We start from the raw sequence: 24,533 nt of genomic DNA, 5'->3' as shown, positions 1-24,533 counted from the left end.
TGGTAAATTTAAAACGTCACAGCTGTTTGATTTAAAATATTCACAATTGTGTGCATATAGAACAATTACTTCACAATGGTGAAGAAGATACACTGACTGGATAATGGATTGAAGCAAATTTAGCCATTTTAAATTACAATGGACTTGTCAGAGTACAGTAGTATTGAGTGGAAGCTGAAATTAAAGTTCATATAGGCTGCTGTATTGTGGAAGCTTTCCCACACGCGAGAGCCTTTGCTGCATTTTACGCATGCTTAGCGAACTTTACGCACCAGATTTTCTTAGTAAAGTTTACATGTAAATATATTTTTTTAAACTAACAGTGGCTTAAACAGACCTAATTTGTAAAAAAAAGTTGATAATATCCGCTCTGATTGTCTAACTCGTGTTCAATATTCAAAGTGATTGAAATGAGCAAGTGTCCAATAATCTCCTTAAACAGGATCTGGCACATTTAGCCATATGGAGCAATGGAGCTTGTTTTATTCCTTGCGTTTGTAACGCAATAAACTAATAAAAATCACACGTCACAAAAGTGAAATGCATCGTCTGCAAAATGAGTGTCCGTTGTCCTCAATATAGCGCCGAGACCAGCATGGATCTGGGCGGTGCGGAGGAGGGACCAGGCAGAGAAAACAGCCTATCGAAGGTTAACTGACGCTGCTGCTGAGAATATTGTAAAAGACTTGACAGCTCCTGGTGTAGGCTGTTCAGCAGACCGGATTTAGATCACCACAATCAAATTAGAGCAACTAAAGCGAGCGGAGAAAAGATCGAATCAGTAAGGACTTCTGCTTTCATGTGGCTGATCTCTTGATGCCTCCAAACAACTCACACGCGAGCGTGAGGAAATATCCGTGCGCTTATCTGAATCATGACATTAAGTTTTTCGTCCTTCTCCATCAAAGACATCCTCACAGGACGTGATGCCAGAGAGAAGCTCGGGACCAGGTTTACAGAAGAGCTCTGCGCACCAAAGCGCAACATCTGCAGCGGGCACGCTACTAGAGTCACCAATCTGTCTCATCAAAACGCGGATGAGAACCGCATCCACCCGGAGAGACTTCCTGCTGATCTCAGTCTGTCTGTTGGAAACCTCCGATCTGATACCCACAGAGAGGAGACTGAGCTCAGAGGTGAGCAGTTTTATTCCAATCGGCAGTGAGGGATTGTAAAGACTGTAACAAATATGACAATAACTTGAGAATTTCGTTTCTTTCCATTTAGATTAGAATGATAAAGTCCCGAAATTCAGGAAGAAAAAAAGAAATACAATCCTGCTTTGGAAACAGGATGATTTCGTCTCGCCATCTTTTTGAGATAAAATATGGGTTTGATAAATTGCATGATGGGTTGTTTTCAGTAGTATTTACAGTGGTTACATGTATTCACCTTTCCCCCAAAAATGATGTCTTTGAATAGATGCAAAGAGAACCATATTGTATGCAATTTAATAGCTGAACTGTGTTTACCTTGTCGGGATTAAAACAGAAGCATGGCACCAAAAGATTGTATCTGAGGATTTTGTTCGTAAAAAATGTTTCATCTGAAAGCCATATTTATTACATTATATCTGCAGATTTTCTGACGGCGTGAAAGAGATAAGCGAGAGAGTAAAGCCTAATTTTGGCCAACATCAGCACCTTGTTGAAGTGACCTCCGCCGGTATCATACGGCGTTATGCTTTGGACCACCTTGACAGAAAAAAAAAGCACACTGATGTCATCTCCTTTGTCTTTCCTAGGCGCTGCAGACCAGCAGACACACACTGCGGAGCGGGATAAACAGCAAAAAGAGGAGGAGGAGGCGGAGGAGGAGGGATGTCACCACAGCGGTGAGACGGTCAGCTGTTCGTCCGATGAGCAGCGGTGCAGGCCCTCAACGAAGAAGCGCTCCAGGGCGGCCTTCTCTCACGCACAGGTCTACGAGCTCGAGCGCCGGTTCAACGTGCAGCGGTATCTCTCGGGTCCTGAACGAGCCGATCTGGCGGAAGCTCTGAAACTCACAGAGACCCAGGTGAAAATCTGGTTTCAGAACCGGAGGTATAAAACCAAACGGCGCCAGATGGCGGCCGAGCTGGTGGCGTATGTCTCACCAAAGACAGTCGCAGTAAAAGTGCTGGTGAGGGACAACCTCAAGCAGTACCAGCAGGCCAATGGAGTACACATCCCAATGACTGTGCCGCTGTACCACCAGGCCTACCAGTACCACCCCTACCTGCACTACTACTGCCAGCCCTGGAGCATGAACAGCATGTCCTGTGGAGGGATGCTCACATGAATTGGACAAGTGTCTCTCCCAACTCAAGGTGTTGGCAGCTTTTTATACACTCAATGGATTACCCTGTCTGGTCAAACGGACTGAGACTGTACACGTTTTTTTGTTTTGAATATTTGTTTTATATTCGAGTGATTTTGTGTCTTAGAACCAGAACCCAGTTTGACATTTTGGCCAGTGGATTAGGGTTCTAAAAAAATGCAAATGCCTCTCACAATGAGCTAAATTTAGAAATATTCTGTAAGTCTTTAATCAATAAAATAAAAATAATATTAAAACATTCTGTGTTTGCCTGCAGTGACGATTAGCGTTGGCATAGGCATTACAAATCTCTTTTAATTGATGAGATTATCACTGTGTGTAGAAAAGCTTAAAAGTTACGACCAAGATTTGAGTGTGGTTATTATTTGGAATGATTTGCAAGAAAAAAAATCCTGATCTTCCGGGTATATTTTCAGAATCTTGTCGGATTTGCTTACTATTTGATTTCAAGACACAACGGTGAAGAGACAGTACAGGGGTAACGGGCTCTGACATATCTGATCAAATAGAGAGGTCTTTTTTTTTATTTTTTTAACACTCTGATACCATATTTCAGCATTCCCATGCAGGAGGGATTTTTTTCATTTTTTTTACAGGATTCAAATAGTGGTACATAAATGTTACAGTGTGGGTCATAAAGGTGTGTTCTGCTACATGCAGAACACACTACAATCCTGTCTCTGGTTCAGAGGTTTATTTTTCCCATTACACTAAATGTTTTACGAAAAGTTGTTTCCTCCTTCTGCATAACAAAAAGTCATTCTGCCCCTAATCTGCTTATTTATAATTCTAAAAAATGTAATTCCATAAATATACTAAGGTTTGATTGAACCATCTTCAATTATTTATCCTTTACAGTAACAGCACAGAGCTACATTTTTAGATAGAGGGAGGGTAGTACAGTATTTTGTCATGGACTGGGTCCATAACAAATATTAACAATGCTTGTGAGTGTTTCAATTAAAAAACTAACATTCATGGTTTAATCCAAGTCATTTTCATACAAACCCTGAATATCTCAATAATGAGAAAAAAAGAGAGTAAAATAGCTTGAAAGTGATATTTAGTGGGTGTAATCTAAATGATATCCTCAGCTTACTTGATAAAGGTTTATTTAAATTGAAAAATGTATACAAATACTTAAAATAACTCCAGTGGGTCTGAAATGTTGTAGCTGAGTTAATATACAAATAATGTGTAAATGCAGTTTGACCAGCCCATTAGATGAACTATCTGTATGTTACTTTCTCCCTCTCAATGACTGACAGTAACATTCCACTAGCGACCAGACAGAGCAGAAAGGAATCCTGAATTTATACAAACCCAATGAGAAAAAGTATCTTATCTCAACATGTATAACCAAGACTCTGACATTTTAAGTAGGCATTTATTATATTTATGGGACATCTTTCTTGATCGAGAAACTTAACATAACACCTGCAGGAATACATTATTTACATGAGGCTAATGGACATTTAGGAACCTTTTGGAGAGTGTGTCTGTGTGTGAGCATGGAAATATAACTGTAAAAAGTTCCATGCAAAGAAATGCAGCAGCAGCTAATTTTGTGAACTGATTTTTGGTATAACAATGACACTTTACTGACTAAACCAGATGAATTTTAGAAGGTGAATATTTACTGTTCCTTTTGAGATGTGTGTGTGTGTGTGTGTGTGTGTGTGTGTGTGTGTGTGTGTGTGTGTGTGTGTGTGTGTGTGTGTGTGTGTTTTAAGAGTCCTGCATAGGTCTCCTCTCTACTGTGTGCTGCATGAGTCAGAGAGGGTCAATAGACCGTGGAGATGTTGCACCATCCAGCCGGGCTGCACAAGACAGCGCACATTAACCACGCCTTTCTGAAAAGACTACACACTCATCCCAAAGATATGTACATGATGGCCATACTTGATAAGAAAATAAAAACTAGGGCTTTGGCCGTTAACTGTTGTGTGGCATTATGGAGCCAGCAGGCTGCTGGGAAGGGCACGCAGAGCACACGGTCCACTGATGTACAATACAGATAAATAGATAAAAGAAGTTTTCTCCTGGACAGAAATAAAAAAAATAAAAAATAGATATTAATGTTCACCGACATCACTTTGACATACAAGGTTGTGTGGTCATGCACAGAATGTTTGCCAGTATTTGCCTACAGCAAGGTACCATGTCTATTTAAGCACGAGCAGATATTATCATAACAATATACAACATAAAAAGAGAAGAAGAACTGTGATGTAAAATAGGTACTTCAACTTCCCTTTTCCCACGACGAGCTGCTTTGGCGGAGAGGATCACCTTGTGCCATCCGCTGGGCTGGCATCAGACCAAACCTCATTTATCTCTTATATCAAAACACCACTTCAAACAATCCTAAGTGGTTGACACAACAGGCTTCTGGGAGGGAGGAGTAGCTACTGCACATAACACTCATATTGACAATGAGCCTGTAAATCACCAGGGCTACATTAAGTCTAATTATTTTCATTTACACAGGGTGTTTTGGCTGTTGCAACAGAAACAGTCATGGTATTGCATTGCGGCTCCAAGGTATGACACTTTCTATGTGCTCTGATTAGTCACATTGTGCTGGTGAATAGTTGCTTCAGTCACTGCCGTCTACCGTGACTAGATACGCTTTCTTTCCTTTTCCCGCACCCAGTGATGTCACACGGATGTAAATTTCCATTGAGAAGAAGTTAGGCATTGAAAAAAAGTGAATAACACAACCCATATTTTGATCACTATGGACCTCATATTAAATGACAATTCTGATTGATTTCAAATCGGGCTTATATTCACATGTTTTGACCATTATTGTTATTAGTTTTGGTAAAATTGTAATCATCAAGTTAATTGCTGAAATCTGGGAGAATGGCAACATTGCTACAACAAAGCCAAGGGGGCAAGAGACAGGAGCAGTCGGACGATCACAGAGGTTAGAACTCAAGCCAAAAACATTATTTGAAGGTAAATCTAAATGTGATCACAACAATATATGTATTTTGTATCAATTCATTGGCAAGTGCGGTTGATCAAAGTTGAACCAGTATGTTAGCAAATAAGTTCGAGTTAGTTTTTTCGGTTTGCCTCCGTTTTCTCTTCCAAACACGTGGTTAACCTTGGGATCTGTTTAAAACCTATATGATTAGTTCTGTTTCCATTCAACTTTCAAGCTTATTTTAAGAAAACTTATTACAAATATATTGTGAATTAAGTGTTTCCACTAACTGATTCGGAGTGAATACATAAGTTTACACAAAGCGTAGTTACGTCAGAAGTCTGCCGCTATGCTTTACGTTTCCATACAGCATATAGCGCACAAACTCTTTTGTGACAAAGGCAAAAAACCACTTCAAGCGAGCATCAAAACTGTTTTTGAGCAAATTCAAGAAGTTTTATTGAATTGTGCCATTTCCATACAGCTTTTCTAATACCATACTTCAATCTGCGCAGAAAAATACGTTAATGCAAACACGGCTACTGTCGGTGTGTTTCTTTGCCCTTCAGATGTCTTTGCTACATTCTCACATCTCATCAATTGTGTGCTGTTCCAGGCAGTAGTCCACTGATCCTTCAAACATTACTGCATGTATAAATATGCAATGCTCAAGTATGTAAACACTTTGAGTCGTGCTTTATTTGCGTGTCTCCCCGTGAATAGGCTCACCGAAGAGAAAGAGAGCCTGAAGAACATGTTCCTTTGCCTCTTCAAACAATCAGCGCCAGAATCCACAACTAAACAAAGCATTAAAGAGTCGATCTAAAGTAGAAACAGGTAACTTCCTGTTGTCTTTTTGTTGCAGATATCTCAACTGGCAGGAATGCGTTGAGGGTGGGACCAAGTTAAAGTGAGCAACACAGGAATGACAGTCCTCACCTAATCCATGCTCGACTTGCTTTTAAGATCCAGATCTATTGATGGACAATTCTCACAGGGCTCCTGAGCAGCAATTACACATGCACCTCCGATGCGCCTATTGTAACAGGACTTATTTTCTCAAGGGCATTGAGATTTAGACAATATCATCTTCAACTGCTGGCACCGAGACTGCGACGGGTAATATGAAAGGATTTAGAGCTCACACGAAAGCAAGACTGGGAAAGGGTTCCCACTTATGACTCCGTTGTTGATGGTACTATCAGAAACAGTTACAACAAGTGCTAAATAATTCAAAGATGTAGCAGTAGTGTGTGTTTTGCCGTTGGCCCTCGGCAGACACAGGGGCAGGACTCAGGAAGGAGAGGGGTCATTGTTGATACCTCTGTTTGAAGACAGATCTACTTCCCTTTGACCTGGTCTCACACACACACACACACACGCACACACACACACACACACGCGCTGCAAATAATCCCACCCAGGGGACTCTTCAGGCTTGTCCCAGAAACTATTAGCAGATAGCATCAGTGTATGTAGGAATGTAAACATTTACAGTAAAGCTGAAAGACATCAACTCCCCCTGGGGAAGACACATCCATCACTCCAACCGCATCAGCACTCACAAGCCCCCCCCCCCCCATGGTTCCAAACGTTATTAGCTATCACACCTTGGTGAACAATTGGAACCGATTATGATGATCAGCACACATTAATGTCCTGTCAGTGAAGTTGGTAACTTGACTGATGCATGCTGCAGTGTACAACGTTACTGCAAATTTCAATAATATTTCCATTTACCAAAGCAAAATATTCTTTTGAAAACTGGTTTACATCTTTTGACTAAACTTGTTTGACGTTTGAGGCTGAGCAGTGTAGAACCCAGCAGTTGTTGTGGCCCACTGGTCATAGTATTGAGCCTGTGTAAAGAAATGCATTGATCCCAGCTCTGTGTTTGTCAGAGCAGGAGCCGGGGTCATGGAGGGATTAGAAAGAATAGAAAGATGAGCCCACCCAGGACTTTCAAAAACAGACTCATTTGAAGGAAGTAGCACAGGTCTAGTCTACACGATGTGTGTGTGTGTGTGTGTGTGTGTGTGTGTGTGTGCGCGCGCGCGTGTGTGTGTGTCTTAGTCCATTAGGAGCAGATATGGGGTATTCAGGGCTGAGAGTTTGAGTGGAGGCAGACTAAGGAACAGCACAAACGTAAAGCTCACGAGGGAAAGTAAGACCACGAACACACACCCTTGCCAAACACTTCATTGTATGTTTGTATGCACAGTTTATATTTTTGCACAATTATACTGTAAATGAAATGAAAACTCTTGCTGAAACATACAAAGAATATTGTATTTAAACTATGAAAAATATAAAACATATACAGTGTACTACAAGAAACAACTGGAAACTTAAGGGTTGTATGACGTGTAATGTGTCTGTATATGCATTTGTAGAAACAGTGTGTCTTTCAGTGGTTGAGGGCGAGTATGCACTGAGCTCCTCTGTCCATAGATGGACAGGAAGTCTTCCAAGCTGCCACATTTCCTTCCTCCTACTCCTTTTCGCTCTCATGTCTCCCACACACATGCTCAGACAGACACACACTCCTCCGCAGCCGGTCGCAGGAATCCAAATGTTTTAATTAGCGGTGATAAGCGGAGACAAGGAGAGCATTGAGCAGCTCTGACACAGAGAGAGGCGACTCCTATCAGAGGGTTGATAAAGAAACTCCTCAGGCCCACTTACGGCCTCTCAAGCCTCCCTCCTCCCTCTCCTCTCCATGCTCTCTCTTTCCACACCTCCAACAAGAGGGACTCTCATCCCTGCTGTGTGAAACAGAGTATCCAAAGTCTTTTAAGAGGCCAGCTTGTTGTCTTATCATCACAACCCCAATTTAAACTAACTTTCACTCATCTGCTTGCAGTTTAAATCCAACCTTGCTGTTTTGGTTTCATGTGTGCAGTGGTTGTACTCATCTGTGCCATGTTTTTAGTCTGTGGAGTAGAATCATGTTCTACTCTCTAGATCACATCATTAACCGAAGAGCAACAGGAATATATTTCACAAGGGGTTAGGACGGAGATGCAGAGCAAAACACATGTCCTAACCTTGAACCAATGCTGTATCTCTGGAGGTCTGGACACACACACACACACACACACACAAGCCCCGAGTCCACCTGATACACACGGACGGATACAATGTAAATTGGACGGATCCTCCCTGAAGCCATTTGCCAGAGAAAAATATTTTTGAACATGTGTGTTGATAACAAATTTACAATCTTCAGCGACTTTTCACAGCAAAAATGCAATGGATGAAAATGAATTAGACATTAATAAAACCATTTTCCTTTTTAAATGGCTCCATTATAGATCACTGCTGCAAACACCTGTCACTCAAGTTATTTCAGACAAGTGTGTAATGAAAACTTTTGAATTGATGTGAAAGCTTTCATTGAATAAACAAATGGCTCACGGTTTTCACCAGACCAGTTTGTGCTGATTGGAGCTCGAAGGCATAGCAGTTAAGCTTATTTGACAGGAAGGGAAGACAGCTTTCTTTTCAAGATCAAGTTCAAAGGGTAGGAGGTTCGTTTCTTCCTCAGTGTCCCTGACTGCACCTGTGTTGCTTCGACACACACATACACACACACACACACAAGGAAGGAATCTTGTCCACACTGCTTCCACCCCACTGACAGACAACTTTAGCTTTGGTCTCAGGCTGTGAGTGTGTGTGTCTTTGCACTTGCACGTGCTGGATGTATACCGAGGGTGTGTGTGTGTGTGTGTGTGTTAAATTGCGGTTGCAGCTCTCTGAAGTGCTTTTAAGGAGATTTTATGACCTCACTTACCTTTTAAAAGAATTTGTCACAACATTTGAGACTGAGGGAAGGGCAGAGGAGAGAAAGTGCCAGACACCTGCAGTCATCTGTAACAATGCTGCAGTTCATCAGACACTGCCAAGGCTTCACTCCCAAAGGCCCAAGGGATGGTGTGTGTGTGTGTGTGTGTGTGCGTGCGTGCGTGTGTGTGTGTGTGTGTGTGTGTGTGTGTGTGTGTGTGTGCATATGTGCCTTTTGCTTTGATCATGAAAGCAGTGTGGCAGAGGATTGGTGATCCCTCCTTAGGCAGAAAAGGCTGGTGAAATATTCCCTCTTTATGCACACAGCTTTTATAACTCTTTCTAGCCTCCACTGATTTTATGTTGTTTTTTTTCTCCATCATCACACTTTGGTTTTGTCTGCTCATATGAAAATATCAGTTTTCCCGCCTTAGGAGCATTATTCCTCCTCTCTCCCTTTCTCCATATTCTGGCCCATTAGCAATGGCATTTTACTATAAACACTTGGATTCATCGAGGAGCTTTCTATTCATTGCAAGTCTTGCGTGTTATTCTTTTATTGCACGAGAAGTGAGACGGATCCCATTTCAAACTCACGCCACAGCCGCACACAACATCTCCACGTAGCCCTGTGATCTCTACAGCCTTCACATCACATAGAAATGCTCATAATCAAAACAGCTGCTTTCTCTTCTGTTGCAGCTTTCTCCCACAGAGGAATCACTGTGTGCTTGAGTATTTGTATGTGTGTGTGTGTGTGTTTTAGCAATCATCTTGTATCCTTGGTGGTGGTGGGAAGAATTTCTCCTCCCCAACTTGTTCTCTTAAGTGATGACAGGAGCCATATCTCCCCCGCATCCTAATTCTTCACATCTCGGCACTATGGGAGACATTCAAGCCACAACTGGCACAGTGGGTTGATCATCTTTCTGCTATGTTGGCAGATTGTCCGTCATCCAGATTTTACATTTTGCTATGCATCCAAATTATGCATTTTGCTATGCTTCATAATTCAGTCTGATGCTACCACCTTTGGAGTCAACATCAACATTTCTGACCTGACACTTAAAACTTACAACTTAAAAATAATGTCTAATACTGATGTAAACGACTATATAGCCTTGAAAAAGTTAGCATAATCACATCTTTCCGACTCATTCTAAACTGCATGAATAACTTTGGAACAGTTTTCCATGTATGCGTACATGAAACAAAGTAACACCTACATTTACAAAAGACTGGCAGTTAAGTTTATTATATCACTTGCCCTTGTAAAATTATTTATAGCACTTTGAGAAAGCAGACAATTCTCAGAAATACAATTCATATCAGATTGCATTAATCCAATTAGGACTTTGGTTGTGGCCAATAATGGAAAACAAACATAATGAAAATCAGAGATAATATCTCAATTCATAGTTTTCTTGTCTGCAGATTGTTGTGCAGGATCGGGTGGTACAGAATGCCAGTAAAGAACAAAGTCTAAACAAATTACACCAGCAACAAATATGTATCATGTACTATCATGTACTTGCATGTACTATGCAGCAAAAAGCTTGTGTGCTCTACTCTCACAGGAACCCTTCTAGTTTTAGTTTCCCTCCTCTTGTCTTGGCTTCGCTCCTCTCCTCAAACCTTGCTGTATGTGCCTAGAGTGTGAGAGACTGCAGCAGCCAAAGGGATTACAACAACAGCTCCTTTATCCAGCAGCACCACCAAGGAGCGTGAGATCACAACCTGTATGTGTCTGTGTGTGTGTGTGTGTGTGTGTATCTCAGTGAGTTAGACGAAGAGCCTGTAATCACACCTCATCCATTAGATGCTGGCAAGGATGGAATAAAGTGGACATTATGGCATAATCCTGTATCACTCTGTAATTCATGCTGAGTGGTCCAGTCATGATTTGGCTTAATGTATGGAGAGAGATCCGACAAGACACGCCACAAAAGAACCATAAATATGGAGAGCGTAAGAGAAGGCGAGCGACTGAGGGAGAGTTGTTGTCGAGTCCTTCATGCGTTCACATTCCTAAGTACCCTTGGAGTGTGTGTGTGTTTGTGACTGTGTGTGTGTGAAATACACCCTTCCACAGGTGCTTGCTGTAAGGGGCTTTGACCGGAGGCTTGAGTTTCCAAAACATGGGCTTCCACCAATACACAAGGGAGTGTATGCATGTGTTTCTGCCAGCCCTTCATCAACTTGTAAGAGTCTTTTTCACCAGAAAAGACATACGTATGCAGTGTGTGTGTGTGTGTGTGTGTGTGTGTGTGTGTGTGTTACTGTCCAAATAAAGTCAGACAAGGTGGCCTTGAAATAACAATAATATGCTGTTGAGAAGAGAAAGGGTTCCAGGTTTGCTTAGAGGGCAGCAGCCATGGATCTACTCAGTCACACACGTATGCATAATTCCCACACACCCACTGGGTAAACACTTAAGAGTAATTATGACTGAGTGTAAAGTGTGCCACTCTGACAGCAATAACTATTTTCTTGTGATGTGCATCTAATTACAATCATCAATTGCTGTTTTTATAATTGTTGTGAAAAGCTCGGTACTAATCATTGTAATGAAAGTCAATGTTTTCACAATGACAGATAAAACTTTGTGATTACTGGTATCTGTGAAGAATTAATGTAATCTGTAATAGCGTGCAAAAGCACAGGTTTCACTTATGACTTTAACTGTTGGCTCAATTCCAATCAAGCATCTCAGCCGACTAGCAGGGCTCTAGAATTGGCACACATACATGGAGAGCAGCTATTAATCATGTCATTAATTACATCCTGCTATGGCATGTTAAAACATCTATATGACTCAGAACTAATGACAGCAGAAAAAAACTAAAAAATGTGTTGGCAACCGCAGAAAGGCTTCACCTGTTTCATCCGCCAAAGAGGAAGCGCTTTTGTCTGGGTGACAGAAAGGAGTAACAGCTACACAACAGACTGTTGTTGTGCCTTGACACCCCTTATTTTATGCCTACGGTGTAGAATTGTGATAGAATCTGAATTGTAAGTCGCTTTGGATAAAAGCTTGTGCTAAATGACTGTAATGTAATGTAATGTAATGTAACAAAGCCGAAGGAAAACCAACCAGACTTAAACTTAAAAAATAATACCATACCAACCAGCAGCTTAGTAAATCTCACATGGCATTGTCAAAGCAGATTACTTCAAGTGCTCTAATTGCAACACATAGAGACAAACAATATAACAATCAAGACCCGAGTGCACCTTAACGACCGCATCATATTCAGTATTAATGACCAGGATATTTATTGTCATTCATCGGCCACGGTCGGTGGATGGGTAGCTTACCTTGACTTGCTGGGGAGATTTTAGAACATTACATTCATGTGACAGTGTGACATTTCCCGATTTTTTATTATGTTCCAGCTGCTCAGTGAACACAGAGCAGTTCCTTCTCCTGCTGTTTTAGCTAGCTTCATTTAACAACACAAATCAACATGTTGATTATATAACTTGGTAGCTGCCATTTATTTTATTTCCCCGCAAAGCCGGAATACTTATGAACCTGGATTCCTGGTCAACAGGGAGCTCACACCGCAGACAAACATTTTCAAACACGTGTCAAAGGTCAACCCCGCCCACACGGATCCTCCAGACTTTTAATTGGCTAGATACTTCTTCAGAAAACCAATCATATTCGCAATCATTAAAAAGATACAAACATAGAAAGTAGTGTAAGGTAACTAAGTACATTTCCTCAATTACTATAGGCTACACTCAATTGTAGGCCGACTGTAGTCTAACGTTTCTTTATTTACATTTTAAGGTTCTTTATACTTCTTCTCACTACATTTATTTGATAACGTTATAACTTTGCATATTCAGATAATTAATACAAAATATAAATAAACCAATAAATGATGATGTAATATTATGGATTAAAAAAAATGTATCCCACCTTCAGCAGTTGCAGAATTAAAGTAACACACTAATGCATGAATATCTGCAGTTGGTAATTTATAAGGATTCTTAAATGGGCCTCATTTACACTGTGGTATTATTAACCAAAGGTTCAGAGTACTTCTTACACCTCTGCATAGAGTAACAAATCCCTATTTGATTGGGTAGGCCTGTAGTCAATCTGGCAAGGCCTTGGCCACACGCCTGACACACACACACACACACACACACACACACACAGACGCTCTTAGACAAACAGAGTGAGACAGAAAGGGGCAAATGACCAGACTCAATAGTTTACTCCTCTCAGACTGCTGAGATTTGGACCAGACAGGCAAAGTCTCACACACACACACACACACACACACACACACACACACACAGACAGGCAGATAAATATAAAGCATATGAAAATTACCTTCGAAAGACGTGAGACTTGTTGCCCCTCTGAATCTGTATCACAGTATTTCTACACACATGCTATTTTAACCCATACCTTTCCTACTCACGTAAAGCCTTTCAGTCAGCCTCTCGTGAGTTTCAGAGACACACTGGGCAAGCTTCTGCAGCATCAGTAGAGGAAAGAGAGACACAATTGCATCATTCTAACATGACAGGCCACACATACTGTACATGCATAGATAGTGAGAGAGAGAGCGACAGACACGGTTCATTAACGCTCCCTGTTTGAACAGGTGTCTGCCTGACAAGCATGGGTGTGTGTGTGTGTGTGTGTGTGTGTCTGTAGAGGCTGAGGTGGTGGAGCTGTCACTCCTCACCACACTTTGTAAAAGCAGTAAACTTTCTGCTCTGAAACTGATGCGTCCACAGATTCTAACTAAAGGATGTTGTTTGTGTAGTCCTATAGGGAGACCATGGGCAGGAAATCCTTTTTTTGATTTGAAAACATATTTTCCGTACATGAAACAATCAGTTAATCGGTTCACAACTTCAGCCTGGTGCAGCCGGCCAACCTTGTCATACGCAGTTGATTTCTATTTCCAGACATCCTCACGAGTAGAGTTATGAAATGTCATTTTGTACAAAGATGAAAACATTAATGCAATATTCTAAGGATGATACTTTCAAATGTGACCGACTCTGGTCAAATGATGTTGTGGACTCATAGCATTGACAGGTGATGGAGGTACATTCAGAAAACGCATGTATCATATTTGTGTCTGCATGCATATCAACCTTAAGCATGGATCATGAATTTATGATCATGACAGTTAAAGAGTCCTTACAGCTTTTTTTTTTAGAGATATGCATGACTCAAACACAATTTTTTTTTTATTACAATTCCAATCACCTCTGATGCTTCTCTAATCTCAGAGTCTAGATCTTGGTTTGAATTTTCTATCTTTTCTAGGCTCTAATGAAGTTTTTCAATAGCCAATCCATCTTTCAGTCCATTATTTACTTTCAACGGTTATCAAAGTTTACTTTATCAGGCATCATTTGCTGAAATTCACAGCTTTACTCCTCTGTCTGTTTGTGTGCAGGTGGTGTCCACAGGTTCAAATTGTGTTTTCAGTCTTCAGGGTCAAAGTTGAAATCTGCACCTGTGTTCAAGACTAAACAACTGTACTTGCCTCAAACTAAACATAAATACCTGAAAACAGACAAACTCACCATGTGTTTCAGTACAGATGTGGCTTAGGGCATCCATCCCGTTGGTTTCCATTCACCAGGAAAACAAAGACCTAAGAACCTTTATATACACACACCCAGATTATGACAATGTGGACTTGTTGTTTCTGCAACGACTGGTGAATAGGCATAACTTGTCTCAGTCATCTTGCCGGAGCAAAGTATTCAGAGACACTTAAAGAAATCAAAACATGGCTCCCATCATTTATGAGCAGTGAGTAGAGCCCCACTGCTCAGTCTTTATTCAACGAGTGCAATTCAGTGTCAGAAACAATCAGACATCAATCAATAAGAATGACAGCTTCCATTTATGTGTACTCAATGAGGGTAAAGATACAGATCTGGTGGTATACTGAACTCCTTTTGGGCACAGAACAATGAACACAACCTTTGAGGTCAAGCACAGATATCGAGTAGTTCACAAGCTGAAAACAGGCTGAAAGCTTCAGTTAATGCACAGAAATGGCCGTTTTAATGCTGCCCTGGTTTGCTCTGCCAAACATATACACAAGGCATTAATGGTGTGTATTTGGATGATCCAAGGGTGGATTAAACACATACATGGGGGGGGAGAATAAAAGGGAAAGTTTAAAGCAATTCAATTGCTGGAAATAAAATACAATTTAAGGAATCAAAATCATTAAAAATAAATTAAACACACTAATCAGACACACTGAATATTTGTATTTTCTGCCCAATTATATTATAGGGAACAATCTTGGACTTCGACATTTGAAAGAGGGAAAAATATGATAATTATTCATTTAACTGCCAATAGCAAAAGAAAAAAGGGACCCCAACTCAGGTCAATAGTCTTTTTTTGTTAAATAATTACTTTAAATCATCAAATACTACTGGACTATATTTACAGTTTTAATGATTTAATTGATTTCAATTAACCAAGATATAAAAGATGGTCTTATCTTTTGCCTTGTTGGAAGGGTTTCATTGCACCTCAGCAGAGGCATCTGGAAACTGATCCATGACAGGAAATGAATGTGTGCAACAACATGTTGTCAGCTGTGGTTAACTTGCTTTTGATTCTAAATGGCTTAAATACTATTAAATTTCATCAAAGACGGAATGCCTGTGTGTAGCCCAATCTAGTAAGTGAACCTGTCTTGGATTACTGGAAGAATAGTATGTGATATATTAAAAAAGGGCTGTATTGATTAATCCAGAGAGGGTTTTAATGTCATGGCTTGGATGGGCAGAAAAAACTGGTCCTAGGACAGCAAAGCTTCTGAATCTACAAGAGTTAACAAAGTAACACTACTGCCCTCTGCTGACTACCTTTCCAACTCAAAACTTGTGCGTTCTTGACATTTACCCTCAGCTTGGATAAACGTAGTGGTCACTAGAATAGCTTCAAAGAATAAATCTTGAAGGATGAACTACTTCTATAACACTGTGTAAATATGTTCTTATAGAGGAGAAAACAACATAACTCAAACCACACCTAGTCTTGAATTATCTTGGCAGAAATGTAACCGCTCAAGCAGTCTTTGAAGAGGTCTTTCTTATCTGCTATGTCTGAAAAGCATGGGACAACTGAGCTGGATTTTAGTCAGACTCTATGTGCGTATTGACTTCATCTTCTCCTCACAGGGAGGCCAGAACATTATTAGAGGAGAATGAACAAAGGAGAAATCTAGATCTCAGCCTCCATGTGCTGCGTTTTCCTCTTGTTGTGCTGGTGCTTGGTGAGTCCATACTTGAAGAACTCATAGACAGACCAGCTGATGGCTGTGGAGGGCATCTGGTAGATGATCCTCGCCTGGACTCCCCTGAAGAAGCCCTTCAGGCCGCCCAGCCTGTAAACAGTCCTGAAGGCGTGGGCAAGGCCCGAGATGTGTCTGTGGGCTCCTGGGCCTTGGCTCTGACCGGGGCCTTGGCCAGAAGACAGGGAGCTGAGGGCTAGAGACTCCTGGGTGTTGAGCAGGGTCTTGCAGACGTCCAGAGGCGTGGTGGTCGCAGCCGCGATGGCACCAGCCAAAGCTCCGGACAACATGTGGGACGAGGGATTGTACTGTCTGTGGGGGTTGAGCAGCTCCTGAAGATACTCATAGGTCATGAAGTGGAGCGCCTGGAAGGGCACGTTCATGGTGAGCTGGGTGGTGTAGCTGCGGTAGAACGCAGCGGGGCCCTCTTTCTGCCACACGGCGCGTATACAGTCCATCACGCCGCGGTAAGGCGAATTATACATCTGCATGCGCTGCTTCACAACTAGGGCCAGACGGGTAGATGTATTGATGGAGGAGAAGGGTGTCCAGGGTTGGTAGAATGAAGATGGCAAAGATAGAAAAAGAAAAGGAAGGAATTAGTGAGCTAATGCCGACTGTAAATTAGTGCTTAAAACACATGAAGTTTCAATAAACACACTTCAAGAGCATTTGCTCAGACAGCTGCACCCCATCTAACAGCTGCACACGAGGACTATGACCAGTGTCCTTCGACTGAAATGTTTGGGCAGGTGGACTAGAGGCAGCTGTGAAAGTCAATATGTGAGACTGCAGGGTTAAGGCCAACATGGGAAGATGGCTGCAAGTGTCTTCACTGAACTGTCTGTACTTTGGTTTTGAGAGAGAAAATGTCAGAATTCTGGGGTGAAAGGCAAATGGCGCCGTACTGTAAAAATGTTGCCCTTACCTTCAGTTGGGTTCATGACAGCATCGTGAAGCAGTGTGGCCACACACCCAGCTGTTCCTGAAACAAATACACACAGGGAATTACTACACTTTTAGATAATGATGGAGAATACAGAAGGAAAATAGAGAAGACTGCACCGTAGTAAAGAGACATTATTCCTAAAAGCTGCAGATGTCATGCTCAAAGCAAGATATCTTAGCAGAATTGGTGCATATTCAGCAATTTGAGCAGGTGTAAACTGGAGAACAGGCCTGACTGATATCAGGTGGCCAAACCTGAGCAAAGAGAGACACCTGGTGGACAAGGCAGTTCATTGCTCTTTCGTGAGATACAATTAAAACCCAAAAAGCTTTAAAAGACGGGACCAACAGAGGAGAGAGAAGATGAGTCGGGAGAAAGAGGACTTACCCAGCCTCCCACTAAACTGGAAAAGAAGGAAGAGAGAGAGTAGGGAGAACAAGGAATAGGGAAATGGTTGACATTCAGAGCAAATTGAATCTTTGGTTCAATCTCTTTCTATTTTGCATCCAAGGTGACAACAGATCAACAGCTGATCCTGGCACTTCCTAACAATGTACAACTGGAGCTATGAAAAGCCTCTATTCAATTTGACGGCCTGCCAGGGGTTTTTAGAACTGCTTGGGGCATGTCTGCCCTATACACGGATTAGGCCGAGTCAGCAGCTTTTATAGAGATCCCACTGAAGGTGCCTGGCATTAGGGTTCTCAAAGTTAAGATAGCCATACATGATCTGTACATCTACAGTACATGTCATGGTTAATGTGTGCATATGTATGTTTTATGGTACCATTAGCCAAATGACTGTTAGCCCCTGGGTGAATGACATCACTTAGAGTCTTTTTGAGTTTCTCATAGCTGGCAAAATAGAGGGCATGGGCAGGCCCTGCCCCAACTGCGGTTGCATTCAGCCCTCGCATTGGTCGCCAGACTCCCTCTGTGGCAACAATTCGTCGGAGAGCATCCATCACGTTCCTGTAGCGGGCTGCGGGGTCGGGCTGGAGGCTCTGCATGCGTGTCTGAAAAGAGTAAAAAAGGTGGAATGTAGCAAAGTTCAAAGTCAACAGTGGGCTCTCCTCCCATCCCCCAGGCCTAGGTGTTACATTTAGGAATATGTTCACTGAAAATTATAATGTAATTCATAATTTAATTCTGACCATATGTCTTCCTAAGATTGCCAAGAATAGCACAATGAAAAGAGTCCCGAATAGACTGCAGTGTGAATAAGGGGTCAAATAAGGGAAATTCGACATTATGTGCGGTGTACATGGATAATTGAATAGAAGGAAGTATGGAGTTACAACTCCAAGGTCACAAGGGGACATAAGCTGACTTCCTGTAAGCCTCTTTCGTCACTGACCCCGAGGCACACCTTTCTCTCTTCCTCTTAACACACACACATGCACACTGAGATTAATGATAAGATCATACTAACATTCCCTAGAGGACAAGTGCAAGGGATCAGTGTTTCAGTCACCTGCCATTTGGTTTTTCAGAGAGGGTTGCTGGGGTTACACTGGGTGAGTGTGTCTGTCTCTGGTATTCAGAGATTGTGTCGCTGCCATTTCCTCAAACGCCTGTGTATGTGCATGCATGCTATATCAAAGCCATGGCCTCATGTCACTCTATACTACAGCTGTGTAATGCAGGGCCCAAAGAGGGCTAGCTAACAGAGGTACGAGTACATGCATAGGCATGTCTCGTTGCATGGCGGTAAAGAAAAGAGAATTGTTATTGGAATACTGGCTTCCTTATTAATTGATGCCCCCAACAAATGCATGCATGGACGTCTTGCATGGAACAGCTATTGGTCAGATGTGTTTACCTGTCCTATGGAATGTTTGCACATCTAGAAAGCAATGACCTTTGTGCTTAATGCAAAACACTGCAACTACCACTATTTGGAGGGAGCACTGAATTCTTCTTAGTTTCTTTTAATGACAAATTCAATACAATTGAAATTCCAGTCATGTGCTCTGTGCAGTACAACTCTGGCAGACCTACAAATGCAACACGCTTTTTGAAATCCACAACCAATTACTGGGATTTAGGAAACATTAAGGGCAAATGACAGCCTATTCTAAACTATAATTACACAACAATCTCTTAAGTGAGAGGCTTATCGTACAGGAGGGAAAGGCTTTATTTTTGTGTAGGGGGGGAAACGGCTATAAATAGCAAACCTAAATTTAAAAAAAGGAATATGTTCTCTGCATCAATGTGTGGCTGTTTATGAGCAGTAGACTACATTATGCTGAGTCACAATGCCCCCAATCTCCCACTGCATGCTGGGAAAGATGCTGAGATGCAATAGCGATGTAGCAGGGTTCTGTACACATTGGTCTTGTCCAGGTTCAGGGCTGCACAGGCTCCAACAGATAGACTACATGTGTAAGAGACATTGATGATGTACAGCTTTACAGTCCGACATTGACAGCTGACTATACTAAGCTCATCGCCACTTGCCTCATCTCAACCCTTTGCCCGTGTTATACAACGATCACTGCTGCATTCAGCTGAGTGACCTCCTGGAGCAATAGGTCGTGCCTCTATAGCTGTGTTTACGTTGAAAACAAAATAAACTCACACATAACAAAGAAGACCACATGATATGAACTGTCCCTGTGCAGTTGCATGACTCGCATGTGATCAAAAGACCTTTGCAAAGAATTAGTTATAGTGTGTTAAGCAGCAAGCCTGTTCTCACAGTGTATACAACTAACAAAGTAGCAACAGATGCTGGACTTGAAGGGCCAAATGGTCTCAAAACTCTTTCGGTGTGTCTGGTAATAATAGTGGCAGGCTAAGATACTAGAAACAACAACATTTAACAGCGACTATGGCTTTGGTCTCCCAGAACTAGAATTGATAACTTGTTCCTCTTATTAATGCTACTTGAAATAGTTACATAACTAACGGATTTGCTTACACATAACCATACACATTAATTACCTACGCACTATCATATCCGTTGAGGCTTTGACAGCAGATTGATTTGAGGACGTTAGTTTCACGTAAAGTGACTCCTAGGTTTGACCCAGCTACATGTTGTCATAACCCTCGTCAGCAGCTACCGTTAGTCGCGCTTAACGTATTATATAGCATGCTAACACGTTAGCTAGCAGGGATGTGAAACGCTAACTGCGCCGGCTGACCTTGTCACAGCCGTCAGCTCTGCAGCGTGTTTAGGTTAGCGAGCAAGCTAATGCGATATGCTAACAAACACGTTGGCTGCACGAATAACACACGCAGAAACACAACAGAGACGCGAGTGCACTGAACATTCATACAATGGTCATGGATTCAGCTTGTTAGCCACTGAGCAACGCTACCTTGACACAGTCGATGGGGAACATGAGGCAATGCTCCATGATCCCGGCCACGGCTCCAGCCAACATGTGGGTGCTAGTGGAAGCTCCCTGTGGCAAACCCTCATAGTCTGGTTCAGTGTCCTCTGGTTGTGCATCTTGTGCACTACGGATGAAATCAACAGTCTGTAGCTCCGTTTCCCCTCCGATCCGGGGTGTCAGGCTTCCCACGATACTTTCCGAAACTCCCCAGAATCTGCCCCCCAGCCATCGAACTTCTGCCCCGGCAGATGCACCAGCAACCCCGGGATCATTGCCTGTAGTCTCCGCTGTCATCCGACGCTTCCTCACAAATCCATCTGCTTCCATGAGAAACCACGTAAAAAGTATTTAGGCAAGCAGACACTACGTCTTGTGGGTGGTTTCAGTCCTAAAGTTTCACATTCCCGTGGAGTGGTATTACAGCGTCCTGCCTGCTACACCATTCCCTCCCCGCCTCTTTACTTCCCAGCCAGGGCCAAGCAAGGGAGGCCGTGGCGGACAAATACACACAGAGCTGCACAGCAGGCCGCGATGAGGAAATGATCTCTGATTGGTTACTACAGAGAAGTCTATTCTACTACTTCCGCTATTGGATGACAGACGTGTCATTCATGATTGAACCCTGTGGTGTGAAAGTTGACATGGAGTACTGCTACACTTTGAGTACATCTGTGAAAGCTATCATAACCTGTAGGTCACTGCAGGTCATTCTAGAAGCCTGCAGTTAAATTTGTTTACACTTGAGTTGTCACTTAGTGCTGCTCTTCTAGTCTCATTCACAGTGTTGTGAACTACTGCTTTAAGCCATCTTTACGTATCTTTGACACTCACATTTTTAGTTCCATAATGGAGCCCCCATGAAACCCAAACTGAAATCTCTGCACCAGAAAACTGAATTTGCTGTGATGCTAGTTTGGAGTTACATTTCTGTCTGTGATTCGGCCCACTGATTTTCACACCAACAATATTTCTCATCCTGTTTTCCTCTATCAGTGATACGCAAAGTATTTTAACTGGTTCGCTTATTTTGGAATGACAAAACTTCAAATGTGCATTTTTTTATTACATTTTTTACAAATGTATAATAAGAATTTGTTCAGAATAAGAAAAATAATTATTCCAGTTATTGAGCTTCTACCTTCTCAATTCATTATTATCTGTATACATATGTATATATATTTACACACATACATTTATATATATATATATATATATACGTATATATACACACATACATACATATACATACGTATATGTATAATAACAACGATAACCATTTCTGATGACATAATGTATGACTAGGCTAACTTATGCCACATCAAATGAAAAACATTATGTGTAAAGATGATTAAACAAATAGCACGTAATGTTTGACTTGACAATCTTAGTATCACAATAAAATATAATGATCTGGTTTGGATCAGTGTCGGGCTGCATCATTACAATTACTTTCATTCTCATTTTGTCTGTCAATATGTTTTTCATTTAGGGTTTGGACTATAAAATCTAAGAAAAAGGCCCATCACCAATGAACCAGCAATTTTGGGAAAAAATACATTTCTCCACATCACACTAAAAAGTATGGACATTAAACATGAATGAATATTGGCTTTTTCTAGTGCTTCAGACCTTCAAATAGATTCCCTCCATTGAGACTACTGAAGTACTATTACACACGGACACATTATTCTCACAAGCACTTTGCAACTAAAATCATTTTCTCTTATTTGTAATTTAACTTTTTCTTCAGGAAACATGACGTAGTCAATTCTTCAAAGTCTGTACAGTGTCTTTTTATATTAATTTAATTCCCCCCCTGAGCAAATGGATACTACCCCTTGATATAAAACCAAGTGGGGTATTCTAGGCACAACTTCACCTACTTCAAGCTGCACGGAGAAGGGAAGAATTCTGAAGAGGTCAAAACTCCAGCAACACTTGTAGTATATAAACAACTTTATTGTAAGACCAACGCATTTCGGCTTGTGGCCTTCATCGGGGTCAGATAAATGCACAGAAGATGTCCTTAGTGCTATAGGAAGACACTCACCAATTCTTTTCTCCCACCTTCTATGCTCTGCTATGAGAGCTGAAAGCTCCAAGGCTAACATCTTCACCAATGAACCTCTCTGTCTGGAGGAGAGAGATTTTTATTTTTATTTTTTTTTTCAGAAAATGAGGTAATTGTGTTTTGGTGCGGCACTGTTATAACATAATTTAATTTTCTCCTTTATTGCCTAGGAGAGCCTTCAAGGGCTGTAGTGTTGAATTTCTGCCGACAAAGGGAAATGAAGTGTTAATTTCTGCTTACAAGAACAAAATCTCCTGCTTCTGATCTAGTTATGGTTGATTGGCTGCTGTCCGCAGACGTTCCTTAAAGGAAAACCAAGCAGACAGCATATCAGGATAATTTCTCTTCCCTGAAACTAATGCTACTCTAATACACCAAGGGAGAGGTCTGTTAGGTCTAGCAGGAAACTCTAGATCAACATAACACCTCATTTTATTCCCTCCGCCAAGAGAGTGCACAATCTAATACAGGCCTCAGGAATTATTTTACACTGTCTAAGCAAAACATAGTCAAAAATCCACATTATATAGACGAGATGAGGAGATAACTGGATCCTGTTCTGCTGTGTTTGGTCGTTTTTGTATCAATTAATACCTTCTTTCCTTAGATCCCAATAGTCAAGCTCCTTCTGTGTATACTCCCTGGACTGCTGCTCAGGCCCACAGATGATCTATGGCCTCTTATCTTATTAATGCATGCTAAGTGAACCACTAGGCCAATATGACATCTTCAAAAGCAGCACTAAGAAACCATTCTTGGTTAAGAGCTCATCTTAAAACTCTTAAGGTGGGCCCTTACTGTGAGATGACTTGAGTCTAACCCCAAACCAGCTGAGAGAGAACGTCTTGAACTGCACCTTTTGATTATTATAATTTTCTTCCCATATATTTTGATATATGTATATTATAAACAAACATCTTCACAAAAAAGTCACATGTATTCTGTGGAGTTTCACATGCAAACATTTTGGTCCCATTGTATTCTGACATCTTATGTTACATATATTTACATCCCCAGGATCTACAAAGAGTAAAATAAGAAAGTCTGGAAGTCATTACAGTCATTGAGGTATTTTTGTTCATAAATTGATTGCCCATCTCTTCAGCCATATTTCACACACGCACACACAAAATACAAATATATATGTGAAATGAGTAAATACGAATTTACTAAAATGTGTAACGTCATTACTGAAAGCGAATGATGCAACTTTTAAGTTTTGTATGAGCTGTTTGTGGAAATCCATGACGGGGCTCTGGAGCTGGATTAAATAGAACAACTGTGCCACCAAGTGGACATCTTAATGATGACAGGCAGATGGATGGATCGATACAGTAGATAGATAGAGTTAGTCAGATAGATAGCATGGTAATCCAACACATGTGACAGTGTAAAACTTCACTGAGGGCCTCCTGTTTCTGAAAAATGAAGAAAATGAAAACTGTCCCTCTGGTTTATTCATTTGAACAATAAACACAGAGGAAAGAAGTTAAGGATGAAAAGATAAAGAAAAAGGGTGAGTGGGCATGTGTGGACCCTCAAGTCCAGCCACTGTAAGGAGTGTGGTGGTTCACAGTCTTGATCTCAAGTAAAACCCCGGATCTACGTAACTCAAGTTCAGCAGAAAACTGCGGCCAAGGCAGCCTCTACTTCGAAAAACAGTCAAGCAGCCCCCACATTGTTTTAAGGGACGCGTATATACTAGGCATTACGGTAAGTGCGTTTAAGAACTGACTTCAAAATAAGAGCAACGTTCTGGTGAAAATGATAGGACATGTCACATTTATTCAATATATCAGTCAATAAGTCTGTCAATAATATA

At 41.4% G+C, this 24,533-nt stretch overlaps 2 protein-coding genes across 2 annotated transcripts; one reads left to right on the top strand and one right to left on the bottom strand.

The window, feature by feature from the left end:
• The first annotated feature begins 874 nt into the window (after positions 1-874).
• nkx3.3 (NK3 homeobox 3) lies at positions 875-2,618 on the top strand. Its single transcript, XM_031874482.1, has 2 exons — positions 875-1,136; positions 1,745-2,618. The coding sequence occupies exons 1-2, from the start codon at positions 875-877 to the stop codon at positions 2,278-2,280; spliced, it is 798 nt and encodes a 265-aa protein (XP_031730342.1). The 3' UTR covers positions 2,281-2,618.
• A 12,201-nt stretch (positions 2,619-14,819) lies between these two features.
• Positions 14,820-21,153, bottom strand: slc25a28 (solute carrier family 25 member 28). The gene is made up of 4 exons (XM_031841863.1): positions 20,623-21,153; positions 18,081-18,309; positions 17,273-17,329; positions 14,820-16,849 (listed from the first exon to the last, which is right to left on the bottom strand). The coding sequence occupies exons 1-4, from the start codon at positions 20,965-20,967 to the stop codon at positions 16,275-16,277; spliced, it is 1,206 nt and encodes a 401-aa protein (XP_031697723.1). The 5' UTR covers positions 20,968-21,153; the 3' UTR covers positions 14,820-16,274.
• Positions 21,154-24,533: the final 3,380 nt, after the last annotated feature.

Source organism: Anarrhichthys ocellatus, unplaced genomic scaffold, assembly GCF_004355925.1.
Source record: "Anarrhichthys ocellatus isolate YVR2014 unplaced genomic scaffold, GSC_Weel_1.0 scaffold3, whole genome shotgun sequence".
NCBI lineage: Eukaryota > Metazoa > Chordata > Actinopteri > Perciformes > Anarhichadidae > Anarrhichthys > Anarrhichthys ocellatus.
Note: the sequence above shows the minus strand (reverse complement) of the source record. Positions and strands in the feature narration are given on the sequence as shown.

Coding starts and splice junctions, on each gene's coding strand:
- nkx3.3 (XM_031874482.1), top strand. CDS start 875: ATGACATTAAGTTTTTCGTCCTTCTCCATCAAAGACATCCTCACAGGA. Junction 1,137..1,744: donor AGAGGAGACTGAGCTCAGAG/GTGAGCAGTTTT, acceptor TGTCTTTCCTAG/GCGCTGCAGACCAGCAGACA.
- slc25a28 (XM_031841863.1), bottom strand. CDS start 20,967: ATGGAAGCAGATGGATTTGTGAGGAAGCGTCGGATGACAGCGGAGACT. Junction 18,310..20,622: donor TCCCCATCGACTGTGTCAAG/GTAGCGTTGCTC, acceptor TACTCTTTTCAG/ACACGCATGCAGAGCCTCCA. Junction 17,330..18,080: donor TAACAGTCATTTGGCTAATG/GTACCATAAAAC, acceptor TATTTGTTTCAG/GAACAGCTGGGTGTGTGGCC.